Below are 19654 nucleotides of genomic sequence, written 5' to 3'. Positions count from 1 at the left end.
TCTTGACATTTATAAACTAGGGCCAAAATACCCTGTTTGCTTACCGTTTATGAAAAGACCCAGTTCATATTCTGGGTATATTTATTTTAGAGAAAATGCTTTAGTGTTCTTTAATGAATACATATAACGTTATCTGAAATGGAAGTGAATTTCAAGATCACACCTTATTTATTTTCAGTATGTAGAATATTCATCTCAACTCTTGGTGTCAAAATTAAACAGATATCAAAATGAGTAAAGATATTACACACAAAAAAAGAAAACTATAGACCAGTATAATACCATTCATGAACATATGCAAAGTCCTTAATACATTATAGGTAAATTGAATCCAGCCATTCACAAAAAGAATAATTAATATGTCGTAACTGAGGAGGGTTTATCCCAGAATGCAAGATTGGTTCCACATGTGAAAATCAACCAATGTAGTATACCATATCGACAAAAAAAAATAATAGGCTCAGGAAAAGCATTTGACAGAATTGCAACATCCATTCATAATAAAAACTCCCAACAAGCTAGGACAGAGCTTCCTGAACTTGGTAAAAGTCATGGAAAACCTGCAGTGGTTGTAACGGAAGAAAACAATGCTTTTCCCCTGAGATCAGGAACCAGGGCCAGGATGACCAGTCTCAACCACTTACATTCATCTTTGTACTGTAGTGTCTAGCCAGTGCAGTAAAGAAGAAATAAAAGGCGTAAGATTGGGAAGGAAGAAATAGAACCGTCTGTTTACAGACAGCATGATCCTCTATGTAGAAAATCCCAAACAATCTACTAAAAAGCTGCTAGAACTATGAACTGAATAAAATCACAGGGTACAAGGTCAATATATAAAAAATAGGGGGAGGGTATAGCTCAGGCTGGTAGAGCGCATGCTTAGCATACACGAGGTCCTGGGTTCAATCCCTAACACCTCCTCTAAAAATAAATATATAAGTAAACCTAATTACCCCCTCTCCAAAATAAATAATAAATAAATATATAGTAATTGACTTCTACAAACTAGTAATGAATAATTGAAAATTGAAATTAAAAAATGCCACTCACAGTAGCATCAAAAAACTCCAAAATACTTAAGGATGAATCTAGCAAAATATGAACAAAATTAAACTTAACAGTAATCACTTCCATGTAGAAGTACCTGAACATTTAAATGGTAAAATTTTTACTTGTTTATATTAGGAAGGGTACTTAAGTTTTCTGTAAAAGAAATCTTTTGATAGCTTATTTTTCTTAATGTGTTTTTTATATAGTTGTAATCACGTGTAATTTTGTGTTTTTACATAATATTATTGTATCGATGCTTACAAATTCCTTACTGTTGCAAATTTTATGTCTATGTCACTATTTCCCTGATGTTGGATATTTAGATTGTTTTCAAGTTTATAAAATGCATTTTGTGAGTTTCTCTAAATTGGTTGACGTATACCCTACCACAGATACATTTGAACTTATAGGAAGATAAGTTGATTTTAGAGCAGTCATTTGATTTTAGAGCATGTAATTAGTGTTGGTTAAAGGCTGAACTTCAGACTGGCATTTGGCCCCTGAAGTAGAAGTTAGTATGTCCTTGAGATCTGTTTGTAATAATATTTATTCTTGATAACTCATTATTTTTATTTTTTTAGAAAAATTATCTTTAAAAATGTGACTGGCTTGGTGTTTTTACATCAAAACGACATATGCTTTTGTTAATCTGCTATTTATGGACAGTTACAGCTTATGAAGTCTTTCCTTGGCCTCTTAGATGTCTGATCTCTGCTTGTCTAGTAGAATTGAGTACTCCTTTATCATTCTCCTAATATAATTACCTATAAAGGCCCCTGAAACTTTTTTTTTTTTTTTTTTTTTGGTACTTACATTTATTTTTTAACATGTCTGTTGGCTATCAGACTGGGATGGGACTCTGTGTTATGGCATTATATACCTAATCAGTAATATGGTTTGGTATATGGTAGATGTTTAATGAATGTGGTACTAGAGGTCTATTTTAATAGTTGCAACATTGATTATCTCTACAGAGAAAAAAAAACCAATTTATACTTAGTATGCTATTTCTAAGACAGTTACCCTTTGTCACTTGCTCAGTTAATTAGTCAATAAAGTGCAGACTGGCCTTATTACTTTAAATAAGAAAGGAGTGATGGATTGATGTTAACCAATTTTCTATTCACTTGACAGGTGTGGGATTATGAGACTGGAGATTTTGAACGAACTCTTAAGGGGCATACAGACTCTGTACAGGATATTTCATTTGACCACAGTGGCAAGCTTCTGGCTTCCTGTTCTGCAGATATGACCATTAAACTTTGGGATTTTCAAGGCTTTGAATGCATCAGAACCATGCATGGTAAGGGGTGGAGGATAGCATTTTGATACTGGTCTCCGACATAGCATTCCATAGAAAAGGATATTGTTTTCTAACGGTGTATAAGCTCCCTGCATTCAGTTCTTAATTGTCTATATTGGTGGAGGAGCATATGATATAGATGGTCCAAGGATAAGTCATGGTAATTAAGAGATTTTAAGTATCTCTTAATGGTTATAAAAGATTTCATTTTCATGAATATTTTTGGGTAAGAAAAACTGCTAGGGCATTTATCTGTCCTTGAGAAAAAGAAAATGAAGTTACTGGGGCTTTGGGAGGGTCTTTGTTTTTGTTTATTTTGTTTTTTTCGTTTTTCTCAGTTGGGAAACTGAAGTCAGAGAGAGGAGATACAGTAAAAACTGGAACCCAGATTCACTTTGCTCACTTTAAAATGTACCGCATAGGGGAAGGGTCTAGCTCAATGATAAAGTGTGTGCTTAGTGTGCATGAGGTCCTGGGTTCAATCCCCAGTACCTCCATTAAAAATAAACAACAATCCAACCTAATCCCCCCCCCCCCCCCAAAGAAACCAAAAAGCAAACAATGTTCCATATATACTACAGTCTCATTAAGTTGTTTTCCCAGGCCTTGTCATGGAGACTATTTTCTGAAGGAGTTTGGCTTTGTAGAAAGAGCTTGGGCTTTTGAATCAGATATCTGGGTTCAGATTCTATTTGTTTACTTACGGCATTAGGAAATTTTAATCTGTTTAATCTGTAAGATGAATAATACTTAAGTATTGAATAATACGTAAGTAATAGGATTAATGTGAGGATAAAATAAGATCGTATACTCAGATCATCTGGTTTAGTACCTAGTACAGAGGAGGTGCTCACTAAGTAAGGATTTTTGTTGTTTCTTTAAACATGATTAAATATGAATGTTTGAATTTTATATATGGAACACATGCTATGCAACTTAAAAAAAATTTAATAGATTATCCAGTGATATTAGCACATGAGCTATGTGATTACATAGAGAGTATAATTTGAAGGATATGATCTCCTCCTCCCCCAAATTAAATGCATTAGAGAAACTTAACAATTAAAGGAATTTTACTGAATTCCTTTGTAAAATCTGTGTTTCTTTAAGTAGCCTGTATCTTATTGCAAAAGATAAAAAGAGTTCTTTCCAGCTATTGTATATTCCTTAAAATAATATGACATTTATGAGGATTCTCTGGGGTTTCTTTTACAAAGGATACCTAATTAATTAGCATTGTGAATAATACACATCTTTACCCCATGAACATCAACCAAAAAGAAAAAGATAATTTTCAGTCAGTATTTTAAATATAGAACCAAATGTCCATTTTTCTTATCCATTCTATTTTATCTTTGTAAATCTTATTTCTGTCTTATATCAGACTAGCAACCATGGAAAATTTTGTGTTTTTCTAGTGTTCATAAACATTCAGCATATTAATATATTCAAATGCTGATTGATGATACCAGTCCCTTGTGATTTTAAAACAATTGTACGGGTTGACATTTAATTGTAAATTGATCTGGCTACTTACTTCATTGTAGATTATTTTATTAAGTTGCTAATTCCTTAACTTTTTTGTGTAAATCTAACTTTCTTACCAAATTTACATAAAGTTTATAGTATTTGAAGTTGCTGTGATATTTGAAATCCCATAGTGAAACCTCATGGTAAACTGAGGTTTAATTGCCCTAAGTGATATATCGCTTAATGCATTGCTGTTTTTATTTTAGGCCATGACCACAATGTTTCTTCAGTAGCCATCATGCCCAATGGAGATCATATAGTGTCTGCCTCAAGGGATAAAACTATAAAAATGTGGGAAGTGCAAACTGGGTAAGTGGATTTACTTGAAGAGGCTTCAGCTCAAAGAGATAATATTAAACAAACAAACTAAAAAAAAATTGTGTTCTGAATGTTCTAGTGATTTTGACTGTAACCCAGAATGATTACCATGACAATTATATAATACACTTTAAAACTAAGTTTTGATTTCTAAATGTTTACCCTGAAGAAACAAGAGATATTATGAAAGAGACTCTATGTCCTTGAGAGCCATTTTCTATGTAATGGCTTATTTTCTCTGTGGTCTTTTAGGTGATCTGTGTATTGAATTAAAATGTAAATAACATTTGTGCAGGTATGTCCCTATTAGGCTTAATTTGGTTGTGCTTAGAAATACATGATTATTATAATAAAACCTTAACCTACTGGTTTTACCCAGATTAGTAAGAGCATGCCTTTTCCCCAACATGGCTAGAAATATTTTTGTTAGGTTTATTGTGTGTGCTTAGTTAAAAGGTTTTATTTCTGTTTTTTCTTTCTAGATTTTGTTGATTTGGTTAGCTCCGTAATGATGCTTCCATCAGCTTATTTTAACTGATGTTTGACTTTCCAGCCTGTTCTCATCTTGTATTAACTAGGAATGTACCTGTATTCTGTTGACTTGCACATGATGCCATTCTCTTCATTGCAGTGCATAGCTAGTTTTGTATCGCTTCTGAGAAGTGTCCCAGCCATTGCTGTTTACGGTGCAAATTATTACTTATTTTGACAGCTACTGTGTGAAGACATTCACAGGACACAGAGAATGGGTACGTATGGTGCGGCCAAATCAGGACGGCACTCTGATAGCCAGCTGTTCCAATGACCAGACTGTGCGCGTATGGGTCGTAGCAACAAAGGAATGCAAGGCTGAGCTTCGAGAACATGAGCATGTGGTAGAATGCATTTCCTGGGCCCCAGAAAGCTCATATTCTTCCATCTCTGAAGCAACAGGATCTGAGGTACTGATGATTTATGTGTTATTTCCTGATTTTGTTGCTGTTTTCCCAGAACCTTAAATAACCTTCCTGATTCTCAATTTCAGAGTCATTAATGCATTTAAAAATCTGCACCCCAGATTCTGATCTTGAAACTCTTTACTCTTTCCAACTTGCAAGTGTGTTTATATTTTTTAACCAGTGATTGTCGCTGTCAGCTGAGCCTTGACGTGGGCTGGGATGGGGCTTTTCTTGAGAAGTAAAAGTGGTCATTTAAAGTTATCAGAAATGTCATTGTTGTAAAAGTATACCAATGCAAAATAAAACTTATGGAGAGGTTAATGTCATATTTTAGAAGAATAGACTTCATTAATGAACATAATTATTTTATTTATAAATTTACGGTGAAATGCAGTTCACTAAATGTTTGTTTTTAAATGGATATTTCATATGAAAGCCTCTGATATTCTTAATCATTAGAAACACTAGTTGAGTCTGTTTTACTTTTTTTTATGATTCTTAAATTATGCTCTTCATGATTCTATTCTTTATGATTAATACCTTAAAATCATAGAATTATTTCTGTGAATAAGTCATATGAGCAATAATTGACCATATTTCTTTATTATAGAGACATTTATATCATGGATTTTTTAAAATTACATTTTAATAGATGAAGGAGAATCTCCCACCCTCCCCAGTTTCTAAATGAAGCTTCTATTGTAATCTCTCTAATTTGGCTGGCTCCTTGCAGTTCAGATTCTTTTTACTGCCACCTGGTGGTGATTACTTACCATATATCATAAATTTCATTCTGGCTGAACTTTATAATGAAGGCTGGATTAAGTAGTTTTAAAATTCTTGATTATGTAAGTCTTGAGCAGTAAATTTATCATCCATTGATTGGTATTATACAAACTGGATCTTAATTTAAGTGGTTATTTTCTATTTTTATATTATCTGGGTCTTTCCTGTGTAGCCTAGGTATGTCAAAAGACTTCTGTATTTCAAAAGAGAAAACCATGATAAAGTCATGGATTTGTAATGTACAGAATGGTGACTAGAGTTAACAATACTATATTGTTTACTTGAAATTTGCTAAGAGGATAGACTTTTAGTGTTCTTATCACCCCCCCAAAAAAGTAGTTATGGTTGTTAATTAGCTTGACTGTAGAAATCATTTTACAATACATACGAATCTCAAAACATCAAGTTGTATACCTTAAATATACACAATTTTTACTTGTCAAAAAATACATTTTTATAATGTGAGAAACGGAACATTTCTAGGTAGATATCATTTAAAGTATGCTTAGCTAAATTCTTGCCTGGGAAACTTACTTTCATGTTTTCTATAGACTAAAAAAAGTGGCAAGCCTGGGCCATTCTTACTGTCTGGATCCAGAGACAAGACTATTAAGATGTGGGACGTCAGTACTGGCATGTGCCTTATGACCCTTGTAAGTTTGCATAACCTCACTGCTGCTTTTGCATTTTTACTATGTTTGTATCTTTTTAGGTTAGGTGCCCTGTGATATCTTATTAAATAATCTGAATTATTTCAGGTTTTAAAATAACTTCTTATAAAAATATTTTTCTTATTAATTATTGTTACAGTGATATGGAAGTTAATAGTATGTTATACAAAGATCTGCAAAGCCAGTCAATGCTGGGAGGGGGATCCTAGCCACTGTATCTCTAAAAGTTATATAACATCTCCTGTGGAGAGGAAACAGTATTATTATAGACTCATTCATTTTTGAAGCTCTTTGCTTCTTGATTTTATTATATTTAATTTTAATGTGAATTATTTTAACTGTTACGTATTTGTTCACATGTTCCAGTTTATTTGACTTATTTTACCATTCTGAAATTAATGGTATTAGCTTTATGACTTGAAAAGGCTTATGAGGATACATAAACAATAGTATGGGATTGTGGACGTTCTTGTTTGCCTTCAGGAGTTCTAAAGGGATCTGTTGACATTAATCCAGTAGCAGTTTTTATAATTTGGTATCGATGTTGGTTTTAGAAATTCTTTAGGTGCTAACCATACCTTGCTCTCTGTAGGATGTGGTAGACACATGAAATTAAACTCTCCTCTTACTAGTATTCTGAGCTGAGTTCAGATGTACTATTATTGCTGTGAGGAAATTTTAAAATTGGAAAGCATGTGCTCTCTTCTGTAACAACACAGGTCACCATTAATTTCCCTGGAGATTTCTGGCTCCTATTTTTCAACTAAAGGAAGGTTCTTTTTTCCTCCTTTATTTTGGTGTGGCCACCACAAATGTGATTTGACTTTTATTGAGACTTCTACAGCTATAGTGATTGGTAACTTTTATAGGTCATTATAATATAACACAGTATTTAAAATAAGGTCAAAGGCAAAAAAGTAAACCCAGGCAAAAGATATGTCATCTTGGTTGTCTGTCTTTTTTTTTTTTTTAATTCAAAGAAAAAAGCTCTTTTGGGGGCTTCTTTTACAAAGGCAACATAGTTATTTACATTGTAGAAAATTTGAGAAATATACAGAAAAACTAAAAGAAAATAAAAATTACTTTCACATCACTCCACCATACCTGGTAGTACCTACCAAGTGTGTTTTTCTAGACTAGAGCTATCCAGTAGAACTTTCTGTGATGATGCTCTGTGTCTGCACTGGCTGGTAACGGTAGCCCCCTAGCCACAAGCAGCTATTGAGCTCTCAAAATGTGGCTGGTGAGACTGAAGAACTGAATTGTTGGTTGTATTTAATTTTATTTAGTTTATATTTAAATAGCCACATGTGACTAATGCCTATTCTATTTGTGTATTTCTAAACCTTTTTCTTAAATTACTATGTAGATGAATATGGTGGATTGTTTTGTTTTTTAATTATACATGCTACTTTGCAGCAGACTTAATTTAGAAGATTTGTGACAGTTATGTCGTTAGATACACTGCTAATGTACAGTGCTTTGATGTACATCTTTGTTAACTAAGTCACCTACCTGAATACATTCTTAATTATTTCTTAGGGTACATTGCAAGAAATAGAGCTGCTGGACAGGGGATATAGATGGATTGATGAATAAAGATATGCAGTAAATACTTGTGTATCTGTCACCTAGAGTCACCAGTTGTTAATGTTTTATGTGTGTGTGTACATTTTATTGAACAATTTGAAAGTTACTTATAGACATCATGACACTTGACCCCAGATATTTTAACGTGTATGTCCTAAAAACAAGGGTATTCTACATAACCATAATAAAATTAATCACATTAAAGAAAGTTAACATTAATACATACTCAAATTTTCTCCAAGTATCCCAGTAGTGTCCTTTATCATTTTACTTTAGCCTGTATCCAGGAGCCAGTCTAGTTTGACATATTGCATTTATTGGTCATATCTTGTTGGTTTCTAGTTTACTTTAATCTGGAAGAATTCCCTAAACTTTTTTTCTTTTTTGACATTGACATTTTTGGTGCATGTAATTTCAGTGCACTTTGAGTAATGACTTAACTGTTTTCATAGATGCTATTTAAACTATTTATCCCTTTATTAATTCAAATACCCTTTTGAATTATAGGTAGGTCATGATAACTGGGTACGTGGAGTTCTGTTCCATTCTGGGGGGAAGTTTATTTTGAGTTGTGCTGATGACAAGACTCTGCGTGTGTGGGATTACAAGAACAAGCGATGCATGAAGACCCTCAATGCGCATGAACACTTTGTTACCTCCTTGGGTATGTACAAGTTACGAGGTTTCTGAGCAGTTACGTTTTGGAGTGCCAGACCTAACAGTTTTATGTAACCATGTGGACCTTTCCAGGTAAGAAATGACCATGTGCTTTCAGAGCAGAATAGAAAAAAACAAGTTTAAAACTTTATGGATTCCTATGATTTGTTTTAAATTCTCCTTTCCTTAACTCTCCATCATCAGCCTTGTAATTAAAAAATTACTTTCTCTATTGCACAACATTGGTTTTGGAAACTAGAATTATGAAGAGGATGCTTATTGACCACTGTGATAGGTAATTTTTCTCCCCTACTAGTTTGTAAGTTTCTCAAAGGAAATTTCATTCAACTTCTTTCCTCTGGCAGGTATATACTATCATGTGTTGGAATAATACTTACATTTAAACTTCCTTACTGTCATCTGGACCTGAATCTAGAATTTAAGATAGATGAGGGAGGGTATAGTTCAGTGGTAGAGTGCATGCTTCTTAGCAGGCATGAGGTCCTGGGTTCAATCCCTAGTATCTCCATTAAAAAAAGAATTGAAGATAGTGAATATAGTAAAATACAATACACTGTGGTATGATGGATCTAATGATGACAATAAAGCCTCATCAAAAAGAACTGGGCTAATGCTTAACCTTACAGGATCATTAGAAGGATGAATCGTGAATATGGAGCATCAGCACTAAGTCTGAAACGTAGTAAGTGTGCAGTAAGTGGACACACGGAGGCTATCCTTATTGTTAGAGTGTTCGGGATGGAGATAGTGGAGGTGGTATTTTTGTAGGGTATTAAAGGATCTAATCATTAAGTCTCAGCTTCCCTAACCTAGTTGGTAAGCTTGATATACCTTCTAGGTAGGTGTGAGGGTGTATAGAGAGAAAAATGAGTATTTCTGGCACTTGGACGTGCTTATTTTGTGGCTTGTTACAAATTGCATCTGGCTCAGTCAGATTTTAAAATCAGCCTTTCCCTTTTTCTTTCAGATTTCCATAAGACGGCACCATATGTGGTTACTGGCAGTGTAGATCAAACAGTAAAGGTGTGGGAGTGCCGTTGATTGAGTCTCACTTGGCCCCTCCTCCCTTTTTTCCTCTGGATGCACTCTGATGATACCATGGTTACCCCATCGAGCTCTGTTTAAATAAATATTGTCCTTTCATGTAAATTATTCTGGATGTAGATTGAGCTTATTAAATGTTACACACAAAGTATTCATGCATGGTGAATCCAAATTGTATACTGTAAATTTACATACGTTGTCTAGAAGTACTATAGGGTTTAAAAACCTGGGCTGGCATTGGTCACACCAGGCCTAAGAAGGCAGAAGTTGAATAAATTGAACTAGGGCACTAAACTGAATAGTTGACAGTGTCATTTTATGTTGGATTATTAATTCTTGTTTTTCTTTCTGCTATCTGTTGGTGCCTGACTTGATGGCCTCATTTGGGGGAAAGTGGTGGTTATTAGGGCTTTTTCTGAAATGTGTATCTATGTAACATCACTTAAGTGTGCTTAATAAATCTTCTTTAAGGATGTTAGATAATAAGGCTACAATTCAAAATCTTCTGAACCATCTATGTAATTAAATGGGGATTACACATTGGAATTTTTGTCATGACACATTTGCCAAATCAATAGGATGCATTTGTTTGGCAGCCGATCAAGCAAAGGCTAGTGGTATATTTGTGTAAGAAAATGACTGTAAATCTGAAATAAGAAAAATCTCAGCAGCTAATAATAGCAAGTCATTTATTTCATTTGGGTCTTAATACTTTGTAAACAGGTTAAAGAAACACTGTAATACTCTTAAGCTTCTGTTTTCCACACTAGACACACTTCTAGTTGTATCCGCCATACTGTTAGACTGTATAGTGATGTGACTTCCAAGTAGAATTTAATCTTCCCATTGAGTGTGTCATGGTACAAATCACTATTTGTTTTTGATGTTCTTTAGGGATGTGCAATGTGCATTACATGATGACAAAGAAATACTGAAAAGGTTATGTTTGCCCATTTTAAGGGAGTGGGAGAAATATAGCAGTTTTTCAACATGAATCCGATATCGATTTGAACTGTGTTTAACTTAACCAGTTTATAAAAAGACAGGGTTTAATGGAGCGTGCATAAAAATGTACTGTTTTCACCTTCTGTTTATATATAAATGTTTGAGTATATGGGCCTATCTATAAGTGGATAAGTCTGTATATGTGTATCACACACGTACAACCTCCATGTCCTTGGGTCCTGAGTTTTTGAAGAAGTGCTAAAACATATAAATAGAATAAATCTTGCTGTGGAATACCATGCTTTAGAACAAATCCTTTTCCTAACGCTTCTGAAAACTAGGTCTGACTCTGTGGCAATTTTTCCTGGCTAAGGGAAAATCACTTCCATTATCCCCACCCCCAAATTGGCTGTTGAGCATTTTACACATCCTGATATTGTATGTTGTGATCCAAAGTTACTACAACTAAATTGAAGAGAATTTTTATTTATGACTTTGAAAACAATATTCCATTGCAGATTATTAATAAATAATTCCATTGCTTAGCTAACCAACTTTTTTTTATTTTGAGGTCATTTGAAAAGTTAACAGAACAATGAAATAACAGATAGTTTAACGAGGAAATTTATTCTGGGTTGCATTTATTCATTTGTGTAATGTGATTTTTTTTTAATGGCCCTTTTAGTATTAAGTGGCAGTTTGGTTCCTGAAAAAGACAAAGGGTTAGTGTTAACGTCCTGTAGATACACAGAGAGAGAATAGGCCATATATTTACTAGAAGCAGCTTTATGTCTAGCTTGTGTCTTTTTGTTTGCTTGTTTGTTTTTAATAATTCCTGAGAGATATCTCTGGAAGGCAAAGTGTTTTGAAAACTAATGGCTATTTTTGAGGACAAGAATTACAACTTAAGCTAATTTCTTAAATACATTAGAGTAACTTTCAGGACAATATTGCCTCACAACCCTGCTCTCATTGAGAAGTCTTTTTATTTCCCTTTAGCTGTTCTGACTGGATTTTTCTACAAAAGCTATGGAAGATATCTTTGTTCTCATTTGCTGCTATTTCCTGTCCTATTTTAAGAAATATAAATACATAGAAATGGTGCATCTTAACATTTGTACATGTATAAATGTCTTGTATTTTAATTCATTTTAGCATGTAGCAACACGAATTGTTTAAGGGTAAGCCACAACATCTAGAAATCACTCCTAGATACGAACAATAAAGGAAAAAATGGTACCGATTTACGAGGAAACAAAGCCGCCGTCCGCTGGGTTTTCCCTGCAGCCTGCAGTGACTTTTCACTGACAAACGAGGAGAAACTATCACTCCGTAAACAAAGTCATCCTCATTGGGAGATTGCCACGGCTTGCTGCTTAGTTGAGTTACCAGACATCCTCCATTTGCGAAGCAGCGAACATTGAATCTCAGGGATGGTCCTCAACTGGATCCAAGTGTAACGAGCCCCGTTTGAATAACGAAGGGGGTGGGGAGGGTGGTCCATCCACAATCCGGAATCAGATGTGCAGAGGTTTCCCGCGCTGTTGTTTGACACTGCCCTGTTGATGCCCTTTCTTCCTGTTTCCTCCGTTTTCTCTGTCTGCTGTCTAACCCTGTGCCTTGCCTGGGATAAGTACAATGAGGTTACTGGTTTGGATTGTAAGTAGAGGAATTTATTAATTGGTTTAGAGGTTCACTGCTGCTTTGTCACTTTCTCAATCAAATTGGCCACTTATTTAAGAAATAAAAAGCTGGTAGAACTGCATCCTCAGCTGATTATTGACCTTTTGTGTGTGTGAAAACAGACATTCCAGTGCTCTTGAGAGTGCGAGCCACGGAAACTGGTTTAGACACAGCTTGGAGAATAGTTGCTTTTTGACATGGCATCTTGCACTTTAGGAGACTGAGACCGTCCAGTTTTGTCCGTGTGTGTGGTGTGACCAATGGTGTGCCCAGAGCACTGCTCTAAAACTCACTAGTGTTAGCACGTCGTCCGGCGGTGGGCGCTCGCTGTAGCCTTGGAAGCTTTGGCTCTAGATCACCAAGCCCAGTCTCCTTACTGTCAGTGCCCTGCTCTCCTGTCTGCCTCTTTCCGTTTCTATGTGAACTTCCAGATAATATCACTCATTAAATAGTTTTTTTTTAATTCATTTAAAGAAAAACTATTTAGAGGTAAAGGATATTTTGTTTTGTTGACAGTGGTGGCTTGATAATCCTTAAGCAACTGAAGTTAAAATTGTTAAATTGAAGGAAAAGGCACTTAAAATGGTTACTCTTACTGTCCAGCTGTATATAAGTCCAATGTGTTAACTAACCTAGATGATGCAAAGAAGAATCTCCTGGTAGAGAAGTGACATGTACAAAAAAGGTTTCGGTTTTTTCAGTGGTGGGGTGGGGGGAGGGCAAGCTGGATTTGCAAGTCACGACTGGACTGAACTGGCCTTTTTATCTTTCCACTATATCATGTAAGTAGCTGCTTTCTTGTCCTGCCGATCCTTCAGGCAATCCCCAAAGCTCACTCTGAAGATGGTAGAAACAAAATCTTCCGAGTTAGAAGTTGATCCTGACACTGACATGAAGGCGAGCATTGATTTCATACGAAGTTGCAGAGGTGGTGATTGGAGAAAACAGTTCCCGAGATTGTAAGAGTTAACTGAAGATATTGACACAATTAAAAAAAAATCAGTAAAGGAATGTATATAATATTGCTCTTGTGTTTTACAGTAAGATTTGTTGCTCTCAGACTGTGTAAAACAAAATTTATTCATGTTTTCTGCATATTAAAAAATCTTATTGTACCAATTGGTAAACTATTAAATGCCTATAAAACTAGATGTGGGCTTTTTTTTTTTTTTTTTTTTTTTGGTCTTTCTATGCACAGATTTAAAGCCTTTTAAATTGTATCCTAATAGAAGGTGGGGTTGTTATCAGCACCAGTCATAGGAAGACTAAGATGCAGATTGGTGGCAAGGAAGCAGGGCTTGGGTGGAAGGCCTTTCTTAGGGGCAGTGCCAGCACTGCCTTTGCTGTCTGCTTCACCCTTGTTGCTGGGAGCGCAGCTGCAAGGGCTCCTGCTGTGGTGGTCTCCCACAGACCACTGGGTCTAGCTGCTCCAGGCTGTTCTCTGAGGCCCCGCCCTCCCCTCCAGCAGCGCTTTCTGGTAGTGACTAGAGCTGAGGCCGGTAATGACCTGTTAAAAGATTTGGCCCTCCGTGGTGGTCAGGGAGTAGGGGGACCCTACCTGCTTTGTTCTATTAATGAATGAGCCTCTTTATTCCACCCAGTGGCCTTGGGTTCTTGAAAATTCTTGATACTGTTTTAAATTTTGGTTGAAATGTACAGCCTTCTGCCTTGCCCCAGAAGCCCCATAGCTTTCTATGTGCTTTCCACACATTGGCAAGGTCCTGCCTCTCATTTGCTGGCTGCTGCTCAGCTAGCATCCGCGATGTCTAGGGCACCCATGAAGTTGCCGGCCTTTTTCATGTATAAAAGGCGAATTGAATGATGTAATGGCTCTTTTCTTACATCCAGTTGTCTTCCTGCCTCTTACTCAGAGTAGCTTCTCTCTGCCCCCACCATCCCACACCTGCAAATGGAAAGCTGGTCCGAAGCACCAAAGTAATCTGCTTGAAGTTAGTTTCCTCCATTTGCAGCTTTTTCAGTTCTGTTTAGGGTTCCTCTTTTCCCCTAGGCTGAAATCCAGGTGATGAGCCTGACCACCTTCCCTAGAGGTGGGCTTCTAGGCTTAGCGTCACTGTCTTGAAGTGCGGTTGTTCACATGCCCGATGCGCAGTGAGGCCGAACAAACCGAAAGAGTTCAGAACAGAGGAAGGTTTATTGCTGGGCCAATAAATGGGTGGCTCCATGCCTTAAAAGAAAAAGAAGCTCCCCAGAGGGTTTCAGCTGAGCATTTTTAAAAGGCCAGCTGAGGGAGGGGCATCCCTGGGTATGTGATAGCCATGCACAATTCTGATTGGCTAATGGTGATCAATCCTTCTGAGCCAGAAGGTCTGGGGGCTATGGGCTCAAGATCATCAAGTTAATTTCTAACATTGGTGGTGGTTTTTCACATGTGAAAAACCTAGGAAATCTGCAGGAAGTACTATGATCTGGGTACTTCAGAGAGGAGCTACAGCAGAGGACAGGGGGGAAGGCTGCATAGGGTACTGCTCAGTGACAACTCTTTTCTTTGATTCTCCTGAATCTAGAGAACAGGTGTTGGACAAGAAGGGGAATCATATTTTGGATAGAGGGGTTAATTAAACTCAACAGGAACTCGGTTTCCATCTCCAATCCTGTTCCATCCTTCCTCAGATCTTTCAGGGAATGAGGCAACAACCTGAAACTTGGTGAAACGGGGTGTATTCCTACCTCGATTTGGGAAATGGACACCCAGTTGGAAATATTCCCGAGTTCCAAGTCCTGGATCTGACTCTTGTGTGATTAAGATCTCATTCCCTGAGGAATTCAGGAGAATAAGCCTGAAAACCAGTTTGGCACCCTGGGGGTGACTCATAGGCAGGTAGCCAGTTGTCTTTTGTATGAGGAGGTTTTTGTGTGTGTGTGTGTTTTTAATCTGAGTAGGTTTTAACTTATTACCATATATATAACAACAGCTATTGGCCACTACATATGTCTCTTACTAAACATCTGATCTAAAGCAATTTTATTGTCTAAAAATTTGTTACAAGAGGAAACCTTGAGATCATAAGGTTGCAGCTGCCATCTGCCAGCAGACACTGCTTTGAGAATGGCTGGTGGCATCCCAAGTATGACAGCTCAGAAAATTCAAGTTCTCAACAACACAGGAACGTGTCTGAAATCATGCCCACGATGGCCACCAGTTTTACCTTAGATTCCTGAACCACAGCTACCCCGTTTTGACTTTCAAATATGTTCCCCTCAAAGCCAAAGCAGAGGTATAACACATGCCCAAAAGGCCTTAAAAGAGGCCACCTTGGTTAGTAAAGAATCCTGACTGATAACATTATATCAGGACGTATCTAAATTTTAGAAAATGTATGTAATTACCTATATTAATAACATCCATACCATAATCTCAAGAGGCTTATCACATTTGATAATGTTTCCTGTGTAATTTAATATACCAACCAATCCTAATTAGTTTAATATTTTTCTCTGAGGTGTCTCAGGAGCCCTCTGAAGCATCCCAAAGTTAGCTGAAGTCAAAAGAACTTTAATTAGAATTGGTAGGAATTTTGTCAAAAATATCGAAAAGTTTCACACAATCGTATCAGAAACATTCTAAATAAAATTGTTCGCTTAACAGAGGAATCAAATCTAGTCCTGCACCTAGCCTACTTCTAATAAATCCATTTACCTAATTAAGTTTAATCTCATCACACCATGCACAAAACTCCTCTTTATAGGGCTCCCTTGCTGCAAACTTTCCACAACCTTGTGTATCCACTGGCCCATCATGTACCCCAACACATTAGTTTGTTCCTTATTTTTTTCCGTATTTAGAAATGACCTGCTCTAGGGCCAAAACACTTTCTTTTTCCTTTAATAACATGCAATTCCATTCCTCATACCTTCTTTTCCCCACTCAAAACATATCCTACTTTCCTACTGGATACTGAAATGTTTCCTTTATTATTTTTAGAAGCCTTAATTATGTATTTAAATAAGAATCCTCAACTCTTAAAAAAGTCAATTTCTAGTGAATGTTTCAGTATCTTGTTTTGTTTGGGAATGACCTGGCTATCCAACTATTCAGTAAGTTTCCATCATTTAACTTAGTTTTCTACAGCTGTAAAATTTCAAGTTACCAAGTATCTGGAGGGATCGTTTTAAAGTAGACATTCCTAAAACATAATTATTTGTAAAGAGTACACCAAAAAGCTCTTATTTTATTTGCATATAATTCACTGATAAGAATTTCATCATAATGAATTAACTTTTTTCTTTCTCCTAACAACTCTGCAGCAGAAACAAACTTACTGACCTTCCGTAAACCTAGGTATGATGAAAGTTATGTCTGTACTGGTTATACTAACAAACTTGAGCTAGCTTTAATGTATCAATTTAATATTGAATATTTCCCAGATCACATGAACCTGAAATTTGTTCTATCTAGCTGGTTATACTCAAATATTTAATCTGTAAGCACTTACTTTTAATTAAGTAGAACTCCTTTACCAGTTAGTTTTTTTTATATAAAGACGGAACCAGAGATTCCTATTACATACCTATATTGTCAGTTTTCCCACCTGCGTTTAAAAAAAGACAAAACCTTTAGAGCTGAGCTAGATCATCTACATCTCAAAGGCACAGAAAGAGAAATGCAAATTCCTTCTCTAACTACTTTTACAAAACCCTACCATCTTGGCTATTTTCAGAGATTTTTTTTTTTTTCCAGTCTCCAAATATCCACTAGACAATAATGTATACCATTTGCTCACATTCACATGCCTGCCTTTCAGCAAAACCACGAAAAGAACAGGATTTGGACTCAGGTACAGAGACACACACAGCCACCCACCCAAGATAAAAGCTGAAGCTATTGCAAAAGGCCCACTTTGATATAACAGAGACGTTAGGCGCCATTTTTCTTCAGGTCTCTGGTGTACTGAGCTCACACGGTGCTACAATAAAAACAATTTTCTTAATTTATGGGAGCATAGCTGAAGATCTCCCAGTTTTGCAAAATACACTCTAGGAGGACTGTAAGATGTTAACAGAGCTCTGATCATCCTTACTTAAATATTCATGGCCGATGTCATCAAACATCAAGCAAATGACAATTCAAAATGGTCTCTCAGGGTCACAATTCCCTAGTCCCAAAAGGGGAGAACCCCAACCAATGTCCCATTCAGAAATGAAGCTGAATGAATGACCAAAGGCAGTCCTAAAAGAGAAAATTCAACCAAAGCTCCACCTCAGGCGTAGCCAATGCAGTAGGGAAGGACACCCAGTCAATGCAAGTACTGATACACACATGCACATGGGCCCACGAACAAAAGATCAGATGAATTATAGCCCAAAATTCTACTCCCACCCCGAGACGGAGGCTTCCAGAGTGGCCTGGCTCCTGAACGATGAGGTACCCAGAGTGGCTCCCAAGGAGCCCAGAATGGCTCACTTCCCAGAAGGGAATGAGCCCAGGTGGAGCAGATAGAATTTTCCCACCCTTCACAAGTCGTAGTTGGTCACTCTAAAACGATACACACAAAAACACAAAGCTGTGGTTGCACAATCAGAGGAGGTGTAGTCTAAAAATTCCACTTTCACTCTCAGACAGAGGCATCCAAAGAGATTGGCCCAGCTCTCAAAAGAGTGGTTTGCAATGAGCCCAGATGGAGTGGAGAGAATTCCCAGCCTGAGAAAGCTAAAGCAACTCACCCCAAGCAACATCAAATGTGGATGTTGCTCTGGACATTTCTCGGCTCCAGTCTCGTGCTGTCAGGCGGACGCACCTGTCAGGGAGAGTCCTTGCCAAGTTCCCCGGAGCAAAGTGAGCCCCAGCAGTTGCTGGGGATCCAGGGAAGGGCTGCCCCTGGCTGGGTTCAACCTGCCACAGGTACAGACTCCTGGGCTGGAGTCACAAAAGTTTCTACCGAATGCAAGTTTGGGTGCCTGATGCACAGTGAGGCCAAACAGAAATGTTGGGGTTTGGAGCAGAGGAAAGTTTACTGCTGGGCTGAGCAAGGAGACCGCGTGACTCACACCCAGAAAACCCCAAACTCCGGGAAGGGTTTCCGCTGAGCATTTCTAAAGGCCGCTGAGGGAGGGGCGTCCCAGCCAGCGTATGTGAGCAGCTGTGCACAATTCTCTGACTGGTTGATGGTGATCAATCCATGAGCTACGTGCTCATGATCATCAAATAGTTAATTTCTTCCATTTGGTGGTGGTTTTTCGCATCTGAAAAACAACTCAGGAAATCTGCAGGAGATACTATGATCTGGTTACTTTAGAGAGGCGCTACAGCAGAGGATATGGGGAGGGGTCTGTCCCTGGAAGGTCCCACAGGTCCTGCTGTTCAAAACGTATTGAGGGGCAAGGGTATAGCTCAGTGGTAGACTGTGTGCTTAGCATCTGCAAGGTTTTGGGTTCAATCCCCAGTACCTCCATTAAACATAAACAAACAAACCTAATTACCTTCTCCTCCCAAAATTGATTAAAATAATAATTTAAAGAAAAAAACGTATTGAATAATTCACTGGTATGTCACACACCTCAGGCTTCCTTCCAAGACTCATGGTTGTGTCTGTCCCTGGTGTAGGATGCGGGATAGGAATGTGAAAGACTTGGTGGCGAAAGGTTGCTGCATTCTGGGTGTGGCCGCTCTGTCCCTGTTAGTCTTTGGTGAGACTTGTCTTCAGTGTAGACTAACAGTTCTCAACTGCTGACATAGTGGACCTGGATAGGAAAGTGATTCTCCACGTGTCCCCATGCCAACAGCAGCAGCAGCTCTTGGGAACTCATTAGAAATGCAAGTTCTTGGGCCCCAGCTCAGGCCTATTGTATCCAAAACAGGGGTTGGGGGGACCCAGCAAATCTATTTTAATAAACCATCAATCAGGGGATGGTATAGCTCAACTGGTCCTGGGCTCAATCCCCAGTACCTCCATTAAGTAAATAAATAAACCTAATTACCTATCTCCCTCAAAAGATTAAAAAAAAAACAAAAACCCAGACGATTCTGATTGCAGGCTCAAGTTTAAGAACCACTGATCTAAATGACTGAACTAATTTTTCACTAAAGAAAAAATGTAGACAAATGTCACTGGTCCCTGTGTACCACAGCTGGGGTTTGAACTCCAGATCCCTTTCCTCTT

The 19654-nt window shown here is 37.3% G+C and overlaps 1 protein-coding gene across 2 annotated transcripts in view; it reads left to right on the top strand.

The window, feature by feature from the left end:
- PAFAH1B1 (platelet activating factor acetylhydrolase 1b regulatory subunit 1) overlaps positions 1 to 13685 on the top strand; it is a 67335-nt gene extending 53650 nt beyond the window's left edge. For both annotated transcript variants that reach the window (XM_031468551.2, XM_031468552.2), the window contains 6 exons: positions 2185 to 2353; positions 4090 to 4192; positions 4914 to 5142; positions 6477 to 6578; positions 8694 to 8850; positions 9832 to 13685. In XM_031468551.2, coding sequence (XP_031324411.1) covers positions 2185 to 2353; positions 4090 to 4192; positions 4914 to 5142; positions 6477 to 6578; positions 8694 to 8850; positions 9832 to 9905 — 834 coding nt within the window. In that variant the 3' untranslated portion in view covers positions 9906 to 13685. The remainder of the gene's footprint in view (positions 1 to 2184; positions 2354 to 4089; positions 4193 to 4913; positions 5143 to 6476; positions 6579 to 8693; positions 8851 to 9831) is intronic.
- The last annotated feature ends 5969 nt before the right edge of the window (positions 13686 to 19654 follow it).

Source organism: Camelus dromedarius, chromosome 16, assembly GCF_036321535.1.
Source record: "Camelus dromedarius isolate mCamDro1 chromosome 16, mCamDro1.pat, whole genome shotgun sequence".
In the NCBI taxonomy this organism is placed as follows: Eukaryota; Metazoa; Chordata; class Mammalia; order Artiodactyla; family Camelidae; genus Camelus; species Camelus dromedarius.
This window is presented reverse-complemented; position numbering and strand designations above follow the sequence as displayed.